General features: G+C 41.7%; 2 protein-coding genes across 4 annotated transcripts in view; one reads left to right on the plus strand and one right to left on the minus strand.

Annotated features, from left to right (window-relative positions):
* LETM1 (leucine zipper and EF-hand containing transmembrane protein 1) overlaps positions 1 to 10,279 on the minus strand; it is a 29,020-nt gene extending 18,741 nt beyond the window's left edge. The window contains exons 1-3 of the mRNA XM_038136741.1: positions 9,715 to 10,279; positions 5,814 to 5,871; positions 2,173 to 2,629 (exon numbers count right to left, since the gene is read on the minus strand). Of these exons, the coding sequence (XP_037992669.1) occupies positions 2,173 to 2,629; positions 5,814 to 5,871; positions 9,715 to 10,201 (1,002 nt within the window). The 5' untranslated portion in view covers positions 10,202 to 10,279. The remainder of the gene's footprint in view (positions 1 to 2,172; positions 2,630 to 5,813; positions 5,872 to 9,714) is intronic.
* Positions 9,816 to 15,642, plus strand: part of NSD2 (nuclear receptor binding SET domain protein 2) — a 98,234-nt gene continuing 92,407 nt past the window's right edge. The window contains exons 1-2 of one of the 3 annotated variants that reach the window (XM_038136732.1): positions 9,816 to 9,952; positions 10,755 to 10,889. The gene's annotated coding sequence lies outside the window, so the exon portion shown is untranslated. Of the gene's footprint in view, positions 9,953 to 10,179; positions 10,376 to 10,754; positions 10,890 to 15,642 lie in introns of those variants that run through there. The other 2 variants (XM_038136736.1, XM_038136733.1) reach the window with 2 other exon arrangements.

Raw genomic sequence — 15,642 nt, forward strand, 5'->3', positions numbered from 1 at the left:
AAAACCCAAAAGGGTTTTTTCAGCTGCAGCCTGGTTTGCTTTTCAGTGACCCTGGGTTCTGAGCCTACCATGCCCTCAACTCCAGAGACACAATATCCTCGTCCTCCAAGTACAGAAAACACAAAACCTAGATTGAGAAACTAATATTACTGTAGTTATTAAAACTATTTTCTCTACATCTCCTACACTGGATTTGCAGGCATATAAAACCATATATACATCATTAGATAAGAGACAGGCTACACCAATGCAAACAATAATTTATACCTGCAAACAAATAAATGGCTATTTCATTTAAAAAGAGAATTAATACTGAAAACGAACATTTGCACAAAAAAACAAATCTAGGAAGGCCAAATGCCAGATCACTACTTAAACATGGGCAAGACAGCTCTATCATCACTAGATAACAAAATCAAAAGGTAATCAAATGAATAAATCCATAAATTGATGGAATATTACTGCTGTTCATATGATTTCTCTGAAGTATGGTGCAGTAAACATGAAAGAGGCAGGAAAATGAATGGTTCCAATCTTCCCCCTGGAGAATTTCCCATTCTGTTTTAAACCATGAATTAATTTGTCTCGCTTGGCTTTTCAAGTTCCCCAAAGCTCTCAATAAACCAGCACAAGCCAGAACTGCTACTTCAAGAAGTCCTGCAGTCCTCACCTTCCCCTATCCTCAGTTACTCTTTCTGGTACTCCATAATCCCCTCTCACGTCAGCAGAGACTGTTTTATTTATTGCTGAGGCCCGTCTCAGCTGGATCAGCTGCCAAGCACTCTCTTGTAGCAGCCAAGGAAGATGCTGAGACCATCAAGCAGAGGAGTCTGATAGGAAACTACACCCACCCAGAGACAGAAACTGCTACACCTGCCTGTAACAATTTTTGCTACTTGTCTAACCTTCTGAATTTAGGAAGAATTTTCATACTGCACTTAAGATGTGATGGGTGATGGGTTTTAACTACACACCAAATTGTTCAAATGTGACCAACTTTTATCAAGAGATTATAAAAACAAAGAGCAGATACTTGTATTTTTGATCATTTACTGGAAGTTTTGAGGGCAGAGATGTGAAGTCAGCACATTGTGAGTGCAGGTGTACAAACTGCAGGGAGCACACAGCCCACAGGCAGCACTGTGCACTTTGCCCCAGAGCACACACACCTTCTGCTCTCCAGCTCTTCTTCTAGAACATCTTTCCAGCAACAGCTGAAATGCTTTTTTTTTTTATAAAGGCAAGAAGACAGACTTGAATTTTTAATCTCTATAAACCACTTAAACTGCTTGTCCTTAAAAACAGTAAAATGAGAACTGTCAAATCAGCATGTTTGACATTTTACCAATGAACTGATGTTGAATATCAATGTATTCTTTACAAAAAAAAAGAAATTAATGATATCAGCTTAATATTTTGCAGTCTTTTCATATATGAACTCACATCCAATGTTTTTAAATACCCATATAACTTTCCATTCTAATTAAATACGCCAATTTCATCCAAAACCTGAAATTACTATTGAAATACATATATATTATCCTAATTTGAGAGCAATCACATTTTGCACTCCAAATTCCATTTCCCTTTTCTTTACAATTATCAGTTGCATTTTTAGTTTCATAAATGTAAGCAACATGCCATAAATAAAGGAAATATATCTGGGCTAAAATTATTTCAGATATATTTCTAACTGAGATAGCACATCATCAATCATGCATTTCAGCCTGCAGCTTTTATCCCGTTCAAAAGAACCCCATTAAGCAACAAATGGGAACTGAACTGGCACAGATACAACCTTTACTAGCAGTGTTTATTAGCAATGTTTCCCACTATTTTTCCAGCTGGAGTGAAAAAACAGAGAAAATGACTGTATATGGCACATGGCTGGGAACTTGAGAACAAACCCCAATTGCTGCCCATGTGACAAAACAGAAGAATCCTCTGCTGTTCCAACAAGAAAATTACAAACTTATCTTCAATAATGGGCAACACAGGAAAAAAGTTTTGGGGTAATACCCAAAAATTTTAGTGTCCACTTAGTGAAGAGGAAGGAAACACACTGAGAAATTTTAATTCTAGGAACAGAAGACAACAAAAAGAAGTAACTCAGTTCTAATAAACAGAGCAATCACCAAGGACACCCAGAGGAAAGTGGTCTTTACTCAGTACCTGTCTCCGTTCCCGACGAGACAAAGTGTTCCCGTGCAGGATTCTCCAGAGCATCCTCGCAGCTATTTTTGTGTCAATCCACAGCAACCGAAACCCGTGGTAATAGTGCTTCAGTTCATCCACAATCCTCTGCCCGAGAGATTTTTTTACAACTTCCACTTCTGTTGGACTATATACAGGACCTCCTTCTTCCAGCTTCTTGTTTTTGTCCTTTAAGGACTTGAGTGACTTTTCAACTATGGAGTCATCTTGAAGGGGACGTGAAGAATGCCACCACCTAACTGGAAGATACTGGGGACCTAAAACACCCACGGTTGCTAGTGGTGTCCATGAGCCAGAAGAGCTCGTAAGAGTGAAGTGTATTTGCTCAGATCCTTTAGTCCAACAACAATAGTGAGCTTTTTTGGAGTAGGCGTAAACAGGAGGGACACTAGTGCAATATTTAAAGTGTACAGTCCTTCAAGAGAAAAAAGCATTCAATAATTAGCAACAGATCATCAGCTATTTATATATATATGTATATTTGCACAGATATATATATTTATGTATTTATAAACCATTTTTATGGTTTATATCAACCCCATATTTAAGGGAAAAAATAATTTGAGAAATATCAACTCCATATTTAAGGGAAAAATAATTTTTGATAATTAAAACCAATGTCTATACATAAAAAGAATATTTGGCTTTACTTCATGACAAAAAAAACATTCACCTGCAGGGAATTTTCCATTATATGACTTTGGAAAGGTAGTTTATTTTACTCCAATTAAATAAAGAGCAGCCACCACATGTGCTTTCCACTTAGAAAGCTACACTTGAAAACTGATATGTAAATTCATGAGTAACATGAAGTCCCTTCTATTACTTCTCCTCTTTGTGCAAAACACTCAAGACAAAAAAAAAAATCTAAGTGGTATACTTGGGATAGGTGCTGAGTCAGAGAATTAGTACCAGAGGAATCCAATTTCATTAGAGTTCCTCTCTTACTATCTCCATGCATCCAGTTTTCCTTATTCAGCAGAACCTTTTGCAAAAACTTCCATCACAGTACTGAGCTGGGACAGAGAGAACCAACACTCTTCTGCCTTGTTCAGAACTTTCTTCTTTTCTTTCATTAAATGTAGACTGAAGTTAGCAGGGAAGCACTGCTCAAACACCACTAACATTCCAATATACACAGAAGAACCACTCGTTATGTGCAAGTAAGATTGTACACACTTTTAATAAAAAACGGGACAAAAATGAAATAGTAGATAAAATATTTCATATAAATGAGTAGATAAAATAACTCATATAAATGAGTTCCATTAGTGTCCCTCAAACTGAAATACCGGCAGTAAGATATCTACAGGACAGAAATGACTGAGGTGTTTTCTTCATGGAGCCAGTGAGAAATAAAAACCATGAAAACAAAATCAGAATGTGTTTTTGTCTTCAGTCAATGAATGGAAAATAGGTGCAAATGGCTTTACAGCTCTCAGTAACATTTTAAGGAAGAAAATGTTTATCATACACTTAAAAGTGCAAGCCTCACTCAATTTTCAGACAGAAACACTTTTTGAATTTAATTATTACATGCTCAAGAGAGTTTTAATTTACTTTAATGGTTCTATCTACCCAATGTTATTCAAATAAGAGCTTCGTATAAAAAAATACTAAATTATTACTTTTTAAAGACACACTATTTTCTAGTTTAAACTTTAGTTTTAGCATCTGACCATTCAGTGGTCAGACAACTGCTGGAACATATACAGTTGCACAAAACAGTCCCTTGGTTAGCTAGAAAACTACACATTTGCACAGATATTAACTAATAAGAATTACAGCTTAATTACTTTAGGAAAATAAGCTACATATTCAAAACCAGATTAAAACACCTGCATAAATCAATCCACCCTGACTCCAAGGCATTTCCCAAAAGCAGAGCTCCAGGCCTACAAGCCAAGCTCCACCTACATACATTGACACTCTTCTGCATGCAGAGAGGAAGAAAGCTCTGACAGCAGAACTGGTTCTGAGTCTGCAGGGAATAAAAATATTGCAAGAAATGTGCCTCTCTTGACACACTTTCACAAGAAGGATGTCAGACACACAACTCCTATCCCACCTGTCCTCAGTACTTATCACTAGAGTCCCCTGCATTCATTCCCCTGTGTCATGTGGGGTGAGGGCATTAGTTTGTTATATTTTAAGTGACAACACTATATTAATAGCAGCTTTGATTAGGGTTAAAAAAAAAAAAAACAAAACAAAAAAAAAAAAAAAAAAAAAAAAGGCAAAAAAACCCCAAAAACCCTACCCCAAACCTTCTCAATAGACTAAGATTTTCTGTCCTAATATTCTGCTGCTCATTTCACCAGAGAATCATAGGATGGTTTGGGTTGGAAGGGACCTAAAGACCACACAGTTCCAAGCCCCTTGCCACAGGCAGGGACATCTTCCACTATACCAGGTTACTCAGAGCCCCATGCAGCCTGGCCTTGAACACTTCCAGGGATGGAGCATCCAAAAATTCTCTGCGCAACCTGTTTCAGCACCTCACCAGCACAGAGCAAAGAATTTCTTCCTTATATCTAATCTAAACCTACTTTCTTTCATTTTAAAGCTATTCCCCTCTCCTTGTCACTCCATTCCATTGACAAAATTCCCTCTCCAGCTCCCTTGTAACCCCTTTAGGTACTGGAAGGTGCTGTAAGGCTTCTCTGGAGCCTTCTCTTCTTCATGCTGAAGAACCCCAACTTTCTCAGTCTTCATAGGAGAGGTGCTCCAGCCTAACAGGTTTAAAACCATAATTTTCCAGCTTCCAAAGAGAGGTCTTATGCACTAACATATTAAAAATAGATATTTGAAAAGGTTTTATGTACTCTAAAAAATTAATCATCATTAATTTTACAGTGATATGGAACTAACATGTCTAAAAAAGAATTGGTTTGTTTTGCATTAGAGGATTGTGTCTAGGGACACATCCTTATGCTAAAATGAAAACTCAGGAAATCAAAGAATAGTCCCTGTATCCTGAGCAGTCAGTTTATAAATACAGAACAGAACCAGTATTTTAACATTCCAAGGACAGGAGTTAGGAAATTCTTATCTACAAGTATCCCTCGTGAGCTAAGTCAGGAACAGAGAATGGATTCTGCCAACATTCAACTCCTTCAGTTCCAAAAGGGCACACAACAGCTGGATTTGTTTTCAGAAGAGGACACCATCACCCAGGGCTGCAACATACAATAAACTCCTTTCTTTGGTTTAACAGAGATCCCACTCAGATTCTCTACACTCTTATCTGTCAACTGTGATTTTCAACGAGCCTCAACTGAATGTTTACTCTATGGAACTCCATGGACAAAGTATGCATCCCATTATGGCACCTGGAATCACCCAAGATAGACATCATTATTCTACTGATTTCACATTAGAAGTGAAACAAAAAGGGAGGAAGTGGGCAAAGAGGGGAAGATTTCACTTTCTTTCTCCCACACACAACCAACCAGGTGAAGCGAGTAATACTCAGACTTCCTTTAATCTGTCATTAACACAAACTGGAGCTCACATTTTAGCACTGTGTCTAGATTTAAACCTACATTCTATGACAGTATACTAGCTGATAGTTCAGAAAAACATTCATATTTACTCACATTTTGTTTGCCAGCCTCAGGGATGTACAGCTAAGACATGCCCGATCTCCCAAGTTACCTAGAAAAATACCAATAATTAGCACCAATTCTGAAATTCAGGAAGACATATATCCACGTAGTGAGCTCCACACAAATGCATGAGTGAAAAGATTTATCTTTACATAGAAATTATACTTTTGAAAGCACAAAAAAGATGTTGTTTAACATTTAAAGTTGAACTCTGTAGATGTGTGAGGTTGGTTCCTCGTGCTCAATGTCTGAAGACAGGTTTCTTTCCAAGTCCCTCAGGCAAGAAACTATATTGCAAAGAAATTCACTGAAAGCAAATGTAATTTTTTAACAGCTCTATGACAACATAGTATCAGAGGAGCCCCTGCCAAGTGTTTAGGATTATAATGCCTTTCTGTTTTGTTTTAAGCAAAACAAATAAAACACAAGCAGGAACCTAAATAGACTTCACTAGAGAGGTGGAACCACAACATCATTTCAATACATTGCTGCCCATTCTGATTAGCACCTGGTAAAAATAGCTCTACCCCATGATCTGTCTGCAAAGGATACAAATTGTCCTGAAGGGAGGGGTGAGAGCCTGACCCAAAGAACCTGAAAAGTTAACTTTCCAGAAAACACTGTATCCCTCAACATGAATTTTATTTGAACACTACCTCAGAATCAGTCCTCATAGTAGCTAATAAAGTCCAAAAGAAGGGCTGACACCTATATACAAGCACCCTCTATCCTGGTACACAGACAAACAGCATCCATTCTGGAAATAAACTGAGAAGATCATCAAATCACAAATCATCTAAGTCACGTGCTTCAGAAAAGGGCCATGTCTGAAAGTCTTCAACCACAGAAGAAGCATAAACAACATAAAAAGCTACCAACCTACAATCACTGAAAGTCATCCCTGATCCCACTAGAAAGGAATTCAAGTTCCTAAAGCAACTTAAAAAAACAAACCTTGCTACAGTAACTCAATAGGTAGCTACTGCCAAGAGCAAAAAGACTTCTGGACAGATCTTAAAAAAAATACACAAGACTTCAAACATGTTGACTCTTTTTGGTCAATCTTTCCAGAATTCACTGGTAACCAAAATAAAATTGGAAGGCTGGATAGAGTAGGCATATTGTGGTTTGCTTCTCCCATCTGGAACCTACCATTCCTGGTCAATCCTAAGAGACAGCAGGATACAAAGGTCATTTGAGAGGTCCATGGTAACCTTTCCCACCACCAAAGCCACGATACAGCCTATGACAGAATCTAAAGTACACAACTGTATCTGAGAAAACACAGCTCCCAATGCTGATGGACAAAAGCCTTTTCCAAGAAAATACTCTAATTATTAGGGGAAAGAGATGCTGCCAAAATCAGATGGGACAATTGGAAGGTATAGAAGGTAAGTTAACTTATCTGAGGAAAATCTTGATAATCAAGGGATGTACCATGCTAAGTGGGCTCTGAAGAAATTAGAGCAAAAGCTGTGGCATTATTAAGTCAAAGGATTTACCCACATCAAGTTGTATCAAACTCTAATACTCACTACCACAGCAAGCAGAGCCTGGGGAAAACTGTCTATGTCTAGCTCAAAAAGCAAGCCCTGAGAATCTGTGAAGGCATTGTGATACTCTCTAGCATTTACAGAGAGAACAGCAGCTAAATAACTTAACCCAAGAGGCCAACCCAGAAGGACATCCCTGACCTCAAGGAGCAGCTGAGCAAAGCAGAGAAGTACTCGGTGTCTGGAGGGATAAGTCACAGCACAGTAATCCGTCTCACCCCAGTGCCAGGAAACCCACAGAGCCTTATGTGCCTAAAGCAAGGGTCCTACTAGGAGAGGGCATTGCCTGCTATGGACAGTGCCCCTAGAACTAGGAGGGATGATCTGGAAAAGTGGCTTGGAGTTTCTCAGATAAAACTCCATAGCAGCAAGATACTTCCACTTCACTTACCTTCTTTCCAACCAGACTCATTAAATGTTAAGGAAGGGGTCAAAGAACAAAATTCCAAGGTTACTGTAAGAAAGCATGCTAAGCTTCTTGTTGTACAGCACGTTCAGAGTGAGAACAGGCTAACAGAAAATGCTAATTCCAACTTTGCCAGTTCTGACCAGAGCTCTTTAGGTTTTGCAGTGTCTCTTATAACCATGTACCTATGAGTAAACCAACCCTGAAATAAAAGATACACTTCCTTCAAAAAGGGGCAAAGTCCATAATCCTTGCTTCTGGGATAATACAGAGGTACAAAAGCATCTGAACAAGGTGAATGTTGCTTAACCATACTCAATACTGCTCATTTAAGAAACCTGAATTGGATTAGTAAGAAAGAAGGGCAGTAGTGCCAGAGAAGCTGTATGTTAACATGTTCCTCATGGAAAAGGGAACTTTCGCATGAAGTCATGGGAAACTTCATACTTGAATTTAATGAAGCATGAAACCCAAAGTTTTTAATGTAGAATAGCCATACTGTTACTATGTTTAGAATTTTTAAAAATAAAATGCTATCATGAAGTAAGTCCCTAGGGAAGTGTAAGCTTGCAGTACTTAACAGTCTGATCTTCACAGGAATAACGTTTAGGGTTCTTAGAAGCACTTAGCTTTAACTTAATCTTAGACTACTTACACGTAAAGCAAAGAAGATGAGCTAAGTAAAGCAAAACAATACAGAAAAAAATACAACATACAAGAATGTGTTAATAATAGATTAACACCCCAAATAAAAGTATTAATTGTATCATAACCACAGTACACCACAGCACACTAATTATTTGATTCTATCACAGCATTTCAGCTTAGGATGTCTAGGGTTTATAACAACCAAAATTGCAGCAATCATTAGCAGTACTTCTTACGCTATGCCACAAGAACAATCAAAGCTCCTACCTAATTTGAAGGTATATGGATGATCTTTTTCCCCATTTTTAATAAACTGTGTGGTTAGGATAGCCCAGGTTTTTGTTCAGGACACTGTCCTGGCTTAACCTAAATAAATGACTCCACAACAGTAGCTCACAAAACCCACCAGTCAGAAGAAGATACTACACTTGAGTGAGTATTGGTTACCAAGAGGACAGCTGTTCTTTGCAATGAACAAGCATCCCTACAGCTCATCAGGTCTGCCTGGATGTGAGCATGCAGCTGCCCTGCTCTCAGTGACAGCACTCCCAGGACAGGTCGGGGCTCTGTGTCAGTGACAGGCAAGTCCTCACTCACCCCCTGCCATTCCAGCTCAGGATGTCAAGAGCAGCCACAGGCCTCACGTACCTCACAAGTTATCAGTTGTTTCATGCCACAAAGCTTCACCAACCAGAGATATTTAAACTGCCAAATTATCTTCATTACTAATCAGTACCACACGATGCGCTTGGTTTTTATTTTCCTAAGCTTTCAAAGCCACTTGGAAAAGGCAAATTCATATTTCGTCCCTAACACAGACTAAGAAAACATCCCCTTGCGCTTTCATAAAGAGAAGAAGCACATAACTAGTGACAGCCCCACTTCACACCCAAGCCACGCCGAGAGCAAGGCAGGCAGGGCCGAGACATAGTAACGCGTTCCTGCACTTTAACAAAAAGCACGTGTTTTTCCCTTCCCCTACCAGCCGGCATTTAGGAGACACGCGTGTCCCACTGCCCTTAGGGTAAATCCTCCCCTCCAACCACGCTGCCACGGAAGCACATGCGAAGAGGCCGCAGCAGCCGCCGAGCGTGGGCCGGGCCGGGAGCGGCGCCAGTCCCAGCGGACAGAGCGGCGGGGACTCGGCCGCGGCCCTTCCCTCCCGCGGCGGCCTCTCCGCCCACGCCCGGAGCCCCCAGACGCCTCCGGCCGCCCTCCCTCCCCGTTGCCCTCCCGGCCAGGCCCGGCGGGCCGCAGCCGGCGGGCGGCCCGCGGGGAGCCTCACCGGGCCGTGGCGGGCGGCGCAGCGCTCGGGGCAGGCGGCAGGCGCGCCGCCCGCAGCTCTGCAGCAGCATGGACGCCATAGCGGCGCTCGGTGGGCGGGCGGGCGGCTCCGGCCCCGCTGCTGTCCCGCCGCCCGGGCCGCGGCGATCCCCACACGCCCAGCAGCGCCCGGGAGCCGCGTTCGGCCGGCACCGCCCCGCGACGCCGGGCACGTCGGGAGCCGTAGTCCGGAGCGCACGGTGAGAGCGGCGGTGGCGCCGGGCGGCGGGGATGGCGTCACCGAGGGGCGGGCGCGGCTGCGGCTCTTCCCCACAGCCGCCCGAGGGGAGCCGCCGGGGCTGCGGTGGGCACCCGGGGCTTCTTTCCCCGAGCGTGGCTCGCTCGCAGCCCACGGTCCCCGCCAGGCCGGGAAGGCCACAGGCCGTGCCCGCTGTGAAGGGCGGGCGCCGGTGCCTCACGGAGCCGCCCAGAGCGCCGTGGCCACACATAACCCCGGCGCAAAGTGCAGCGCTCCAGCCGCGCACGGTGCTTTCCTCTTTGGCACAGGCTGGATCGGTGATGCCCAGAGGTCCCTGCCAGCCCTGACGGCCCTGTGATCCTGCGGTGGGTGCGGCCGTGTTCCCGCACGCCAAGGCTGGCGGCAGGCGTTCTGCTGCACACACGTGTGTTGCTTGTGGATCTCGGGGTGTGACAGAAAAAAAATGGCTTTGTGGTGGAGCTGGGATGGTTTTGATAGGAAATAGCACATAGATCGGTCAGTTGTCGGATGTGCCACACTAGTGCTGGTTAATAGTTGGACTACAAGCAGCATGATATTCTTCACATGCTAGTCGAATCCTGGCCAGCGGTAGGATCTCTTATCAAATATTTCAGTACTCAGTTAATGCAGTATTATGTGGCACTTTCTCTATTTTTAACTGTATTGGCAGATGCAGTGAATAACAAGAACCAAACTGCAGAAATTATAATTTAATCCGAGAACAGTGGCATTTTACAAACTGTGTACATGAGGTTTAGGTGTTTATGCCTTCCTTGTTCCAGAAAAAATGGGGGAAAAGCTGCTGGGACTGTCTGTGGACAAGATGGCTGCCTGCCCTGCCAACAAGATGGCTGCCCCAAGGACAGGGCTCCAGGGGGACAAGGGAGCTGTGGGATCAGACCTCTCCTGCCTCACAGGTAACTCACAACACCAGGCACTTGGTCACCTCTACGCCTGCCTCAACCCCAAAGAAAATACATGTTACTTAACCTTATACATAAGGGGTAGCAGCAGCATTCAAGTTTGACCCAAAATGTGACTGAAAACAGTGTTTCATAACAATAAAAACAAGTGAGTTTGCAGTTTATCTGATCGTGCTTAGGACTAGGCAAATGCAGGAAATTAGTTGGTAACAATATAGAGTTCTTTTATGTATTTAAAGAAGATGCCCAGGGTTTCTCTGAAGTACAAAAAATTTAGATGAAATTTATATTACTTGTATTTTAAATTCAAAAGTATTAATGAAGATGGAATATGCAATTGTCTGAATATTAAAAATACACAACACTTTTCTCACTGTGGCTATAGAAATGCTAGTGTTGTTTACATTTAGTGATCATTAACAAATTAATGGGTATTACTATTTATGTACTTATTAGAGCTGCTTTTGAAATCTTAGGCTCCCAAATGCACTGCAAGATTTTTAGCCAGCTGTGTTTGTTTTACAAGTATTTAAATATGTACTGCAATTAAATGGTTAAAATTATTTTAAAATGTGCAACAAGACAATAGTGCTTTACGTTAATGGCATAAAAAACCAACCAAACAACATCTTCCCAATCTACACATCTCTCACTAGACTGCGTTTGTATCTTTCTCTTGTTATTTTTTCTTTCTGGTTGGCTGATAACAAAACCAAATGAAATGGGGCAACTAATGGCAGTTCCTCTAACAAAGCTGCTTAATTATGTAGAAACATTATATGAAGCCTATACAAGAAGAATAATATGCTCTGAAGTCATTAAACTATTGACAAGAGGTTTCAGACAGCAAACAGATGATTACAGAGGTCTCAATACATTTATGCAGACAAGTAACCAGCCTTTCAATAGTTTCATTAAATTCATTAGTATTCAGGGTGGCAGACAATGTAGATGCATGGGCCTTTTCAGAGCTGAATTCGTTATGTTTTTGTACAGTCTTTTGTTCCAGATTTGTTTATACCTGGAAGTTACAGGGTTTGCTACTGTATATGAAAAGGATTGATTATACACTCTGTGAAAATTTCCCAAATAGATACAGTTTAAAAATACTCATTGATTGTGTTCATTTACCAAGCATTATGAAGTAATGCTTAAGAAAAGACTAAGAATTAAAAATTTTCAAGTATTTGTACAAATTGCTGCCACAGGAAAACACTGAGTGACTGTAGGTGGCACATGGGCTTTCCACAGGAGTCAGTTTTTGTTTTAAAGAAAAACATCCTATTCCAGCCAGAGAACAGCCCATGAGTTCACAGAGAAAACACTTATCCCCAGAATAAAACACGATACCACATAGTTACTAGGGTTTTGGGGTTCTGTTAAAAAAAAAAAAAATCAACAGCTACACAGCCATTTTAGACCTGGTTCTTAAAGCAACCATGTTGTCTGAAAAAGTCGTCAGCCATCTTGCTGAAAAATCTGTTTTCCAGCAGGAATAGGATGAGAGAGACTAAAAGAAAGAAATACAAAGCCTTCTTTCTAGATGGATATAATAGGGATCTGAGAATCATTAAAATAAATGCAATATTTGAACAAAACTAAGATTGCTTTTTCATGTTAAATAGAACTTTTCCCCTGGATATTAAATAGAAGCAAAGGAAGATAGGAGTTGTCTAAACCAATTCAAAACAACTTCCAAATAAAAGGAAATTTTGATGGTTGTTATAGGCTGTGTGAATACTGAAATATGTATTTTATTGCTGTATGAGCAGAGCCCAGTGATATCACAAAGGCAGGACTGTTTCACTTGTCTGAAAGAGGTATGATGCCTAAGACCTATAAAAGCATAGCACAGCCCTAGGGCTCTGCATTGCCTGCAGAGATAAGACAAAGGCGCAGATGAATCTATCATTCTTAGTGAGGAAGTTTTAGAAATCTGTCTAGAAACTGGGGGGCAAATGTTTGTATGAACAAGGAGTAGAACTGTAAGTTTGTCAGCCCTTCCCTGAAGACATGGCTCAGGAAGCTCTCCTAGATCCTGTTGATGTTTTTGAGGATTGATAGCAGCTCCCCCCACTCCCAGCTTGAGGTGCCCTGTGGCTTGTGACAGTGGCTGTGTGACAGTACCAAATCTGTGACACTCCTGCCAGAGACACAGACACGGCCTCGGTTCCCCAGTCCACCCTGAGGACAAACACAAACGGAGCTGGCGGGAAGGCCCAGGGAGATGGGATTCAGGAGGGGAAAGGGGGGCAGTGTTGGATGCTCTGGGCTGTAAGTGGGAAGAGGTGGGGGTGTAATTAACGTCTGATGAGTTGGGAGGCACCTTTGCCATTTCACTGCTGCAACATCGTGTTTGTGTACACAGTGTGACTCAATAAGCTACGTATCAGTACAGGTCTGTAGACAGCCCTGAAGAGTAGAATTATGCGTTTAGGCTGTAGATTCTGTTTCCATGGCAACCCCCAGGTTGTCTCCCTGAATAGGTTTAACAATACGGGATTAACCTCATCTTTATTCTCCACTGTTCAGCGTAAATGTGAAGAAAGGGGGGGGAAGACATTACTGTGTAGCAAGTTGCATTAAGTTTCTACTCCAGGGAGAAAGCCAACAGATTATTAGTAGTTTTTTTTAAAGAAAATACTTCCAATCATAATCAGGGATTTTTAGGAGAGATTCATGGGATACTGAAGCCTGTTGCTCTGTCAGTGTTACACCCAAAGGTAAAAGTTCAAGTGGTGGCTGGATTACGATTTGCTGTGTGTATGTCTAGGTCACAAGTTCACTCCTGTCTGTAAATGTGCCAAAACCAAGCAGCACTGGCTACACATTAGCACAGAAACAGCCTGCCCTGGGCGTCTCTTCAAACACTGCCCTGAAAAGCCACGCAGAGTGTGCCTGGATGGCAATAACGTCTACAAACAGTCATTCTCCTTCCAAGGATAATTACCTACCTGCTCAAATTCAAGTCAAAAAGTGGTATTTTAAAAGATTGCTTAGGCTTGACCCAAATTAGCAACACAAAATGCCATAAAAATAACATATTAGGTTGTCATTAGTTAAATTTGGCATGCAGATGGGCCAGGAGCTCAGCTAGGGGAGCAGAAACAGGTAATTTCGAAAATCTTTCCAAATTGAGGGAAAAGTATTTGCAGTTCAGAATGAAAACCACCGAGGTTCTCCCTTTTCCCAGCAGATGGAGCTTATGTGAAACAGGAGACGCTGCACAAAGAAAGATTGGGGCACTGGAGGAACACATGGGGAGAAAGCCACAAGGTTCTGGCCAAGGCAGGGTCAAGCAGAGGGAGGGCAGGCAGTGTTCAGGCTATGTGCACAACAAAAAAAAAAGTGAATGTAGCTATAAAAAGCAAATTGATTTAGTCTTTGAGAAATACAGAGGGAGGGAAAAAAGGAGTCTCTAGTGTTACAAACACACCTGTTAGCTCCAGCTGATATGAGAAAGACAGATTTTGCTGCAAAATCATCAGTGCTGTATTTAAATAACCTGTTGTGCCTCCAAATGAATCAGTTTGATTTTTATGAATGACAGGCTTTAAAACTATGCATTTAGAGTTATTCTTGGTCTCCAGGATTTTTTAGGCTGTAGGGTTTGCAAGTTCTTGTCTGTAATCAGAAATGCAGAAAGCCAACAATCTTATGTCATTGTCTGCCTCTCAGAGTTAGGTCTTTAAGAAAACAACAAATGTTGTGTTATTGTCAATAAAAGCCCTAAATCTGCCACCACTGCTTTTATGCACCCATCAAGAAGCAAAACAAGAAATGCATGTGACTGGGGAGGCTCTCCTCCACTCCATCCCAGATTTTGTATACCCTTTCCTGCACTTCTTGTATATCACAAAATTCTTGGTGAAGTCAAGCAGTGTTATAGGAGTACTGGAAAGACAAGAGGTCCCTGCAAAACAGATACCTTTCAATTTGTGTCCATTAAAGAAACGCCAGAAGGTTAGCACACCATTTTAGGAGAATTTTTACCTTTGTATTCTAAAAAGAAGAACAATGTGCTACTTCCTAGGGCCATTTTAATGGCAATGTAACTTTCTTTAGCAATTTTGCAAGGCTGAGGCTCCTTACGGTAAGTACTGGATTGGAGGGGAGCAGGTTACAGCCAGCACATGCACACAGCTGTATGTGACTTGGTGCAGGCAAAATGCAACATTGTCCCCCAGGCATATTCGCGCTTTCTCTGCCTCAGAGGAGGTGAGCAGAGCTAAGCATTTCTGTTAAAAGAGCAAATGAAAAATATTGAAGATGGATATGTTCATTTGCTGAAGCCTGATGCTTAAAATTCCTGTGTAGAATTTAGCCCCCTCGGGCCTCTGCTGTCATTACCTCTTTCTCGCTGGTTTTGCTGATGATCTTATCAGTCCTGGCTCATATTTTCCCTTACAGTCAGTCTGAATAACCCTACCGGAATGTGTCTTTCCAACCTTTGAATTCACTCTCTCTTATTTACCTTTCAGCTTTAAACCCTCTACCTTTCATAATCCAGACCAAGCCTGTAACACAGATCTCACACTTTTTCATCCTGTTCTCCTTGACCTGACTGACACTCCTATCTTCGAGCTGCCGTACAATGACCTCGCCATTCCAGCATGCAAGCCCACAGCCCCTCCTTTATTCAAGTCAAAGAGCTGCTTTTCTCAAGAGGCCTCCCCACAGAGATAATGAAAAGCAGATTAAGAGATTTAAAAAAGGAGTTGGTTCCTTTGGAATGGTCAGTGCACTT

This window comes from Motacilla alba, chromosome 4 (genome assembly GCF_015832195.1).
Source record: "Motacilla alba alba isolate MOTALB_02 chromosome 4, Motacilla_alba_V1.0_pri, whole genome shotgun sequence".
NCBI lineage: Eukaryota > Metazoa > Chordata > Aves > Passeriformes > Motacillidae > Motacilla > Motacilla alba.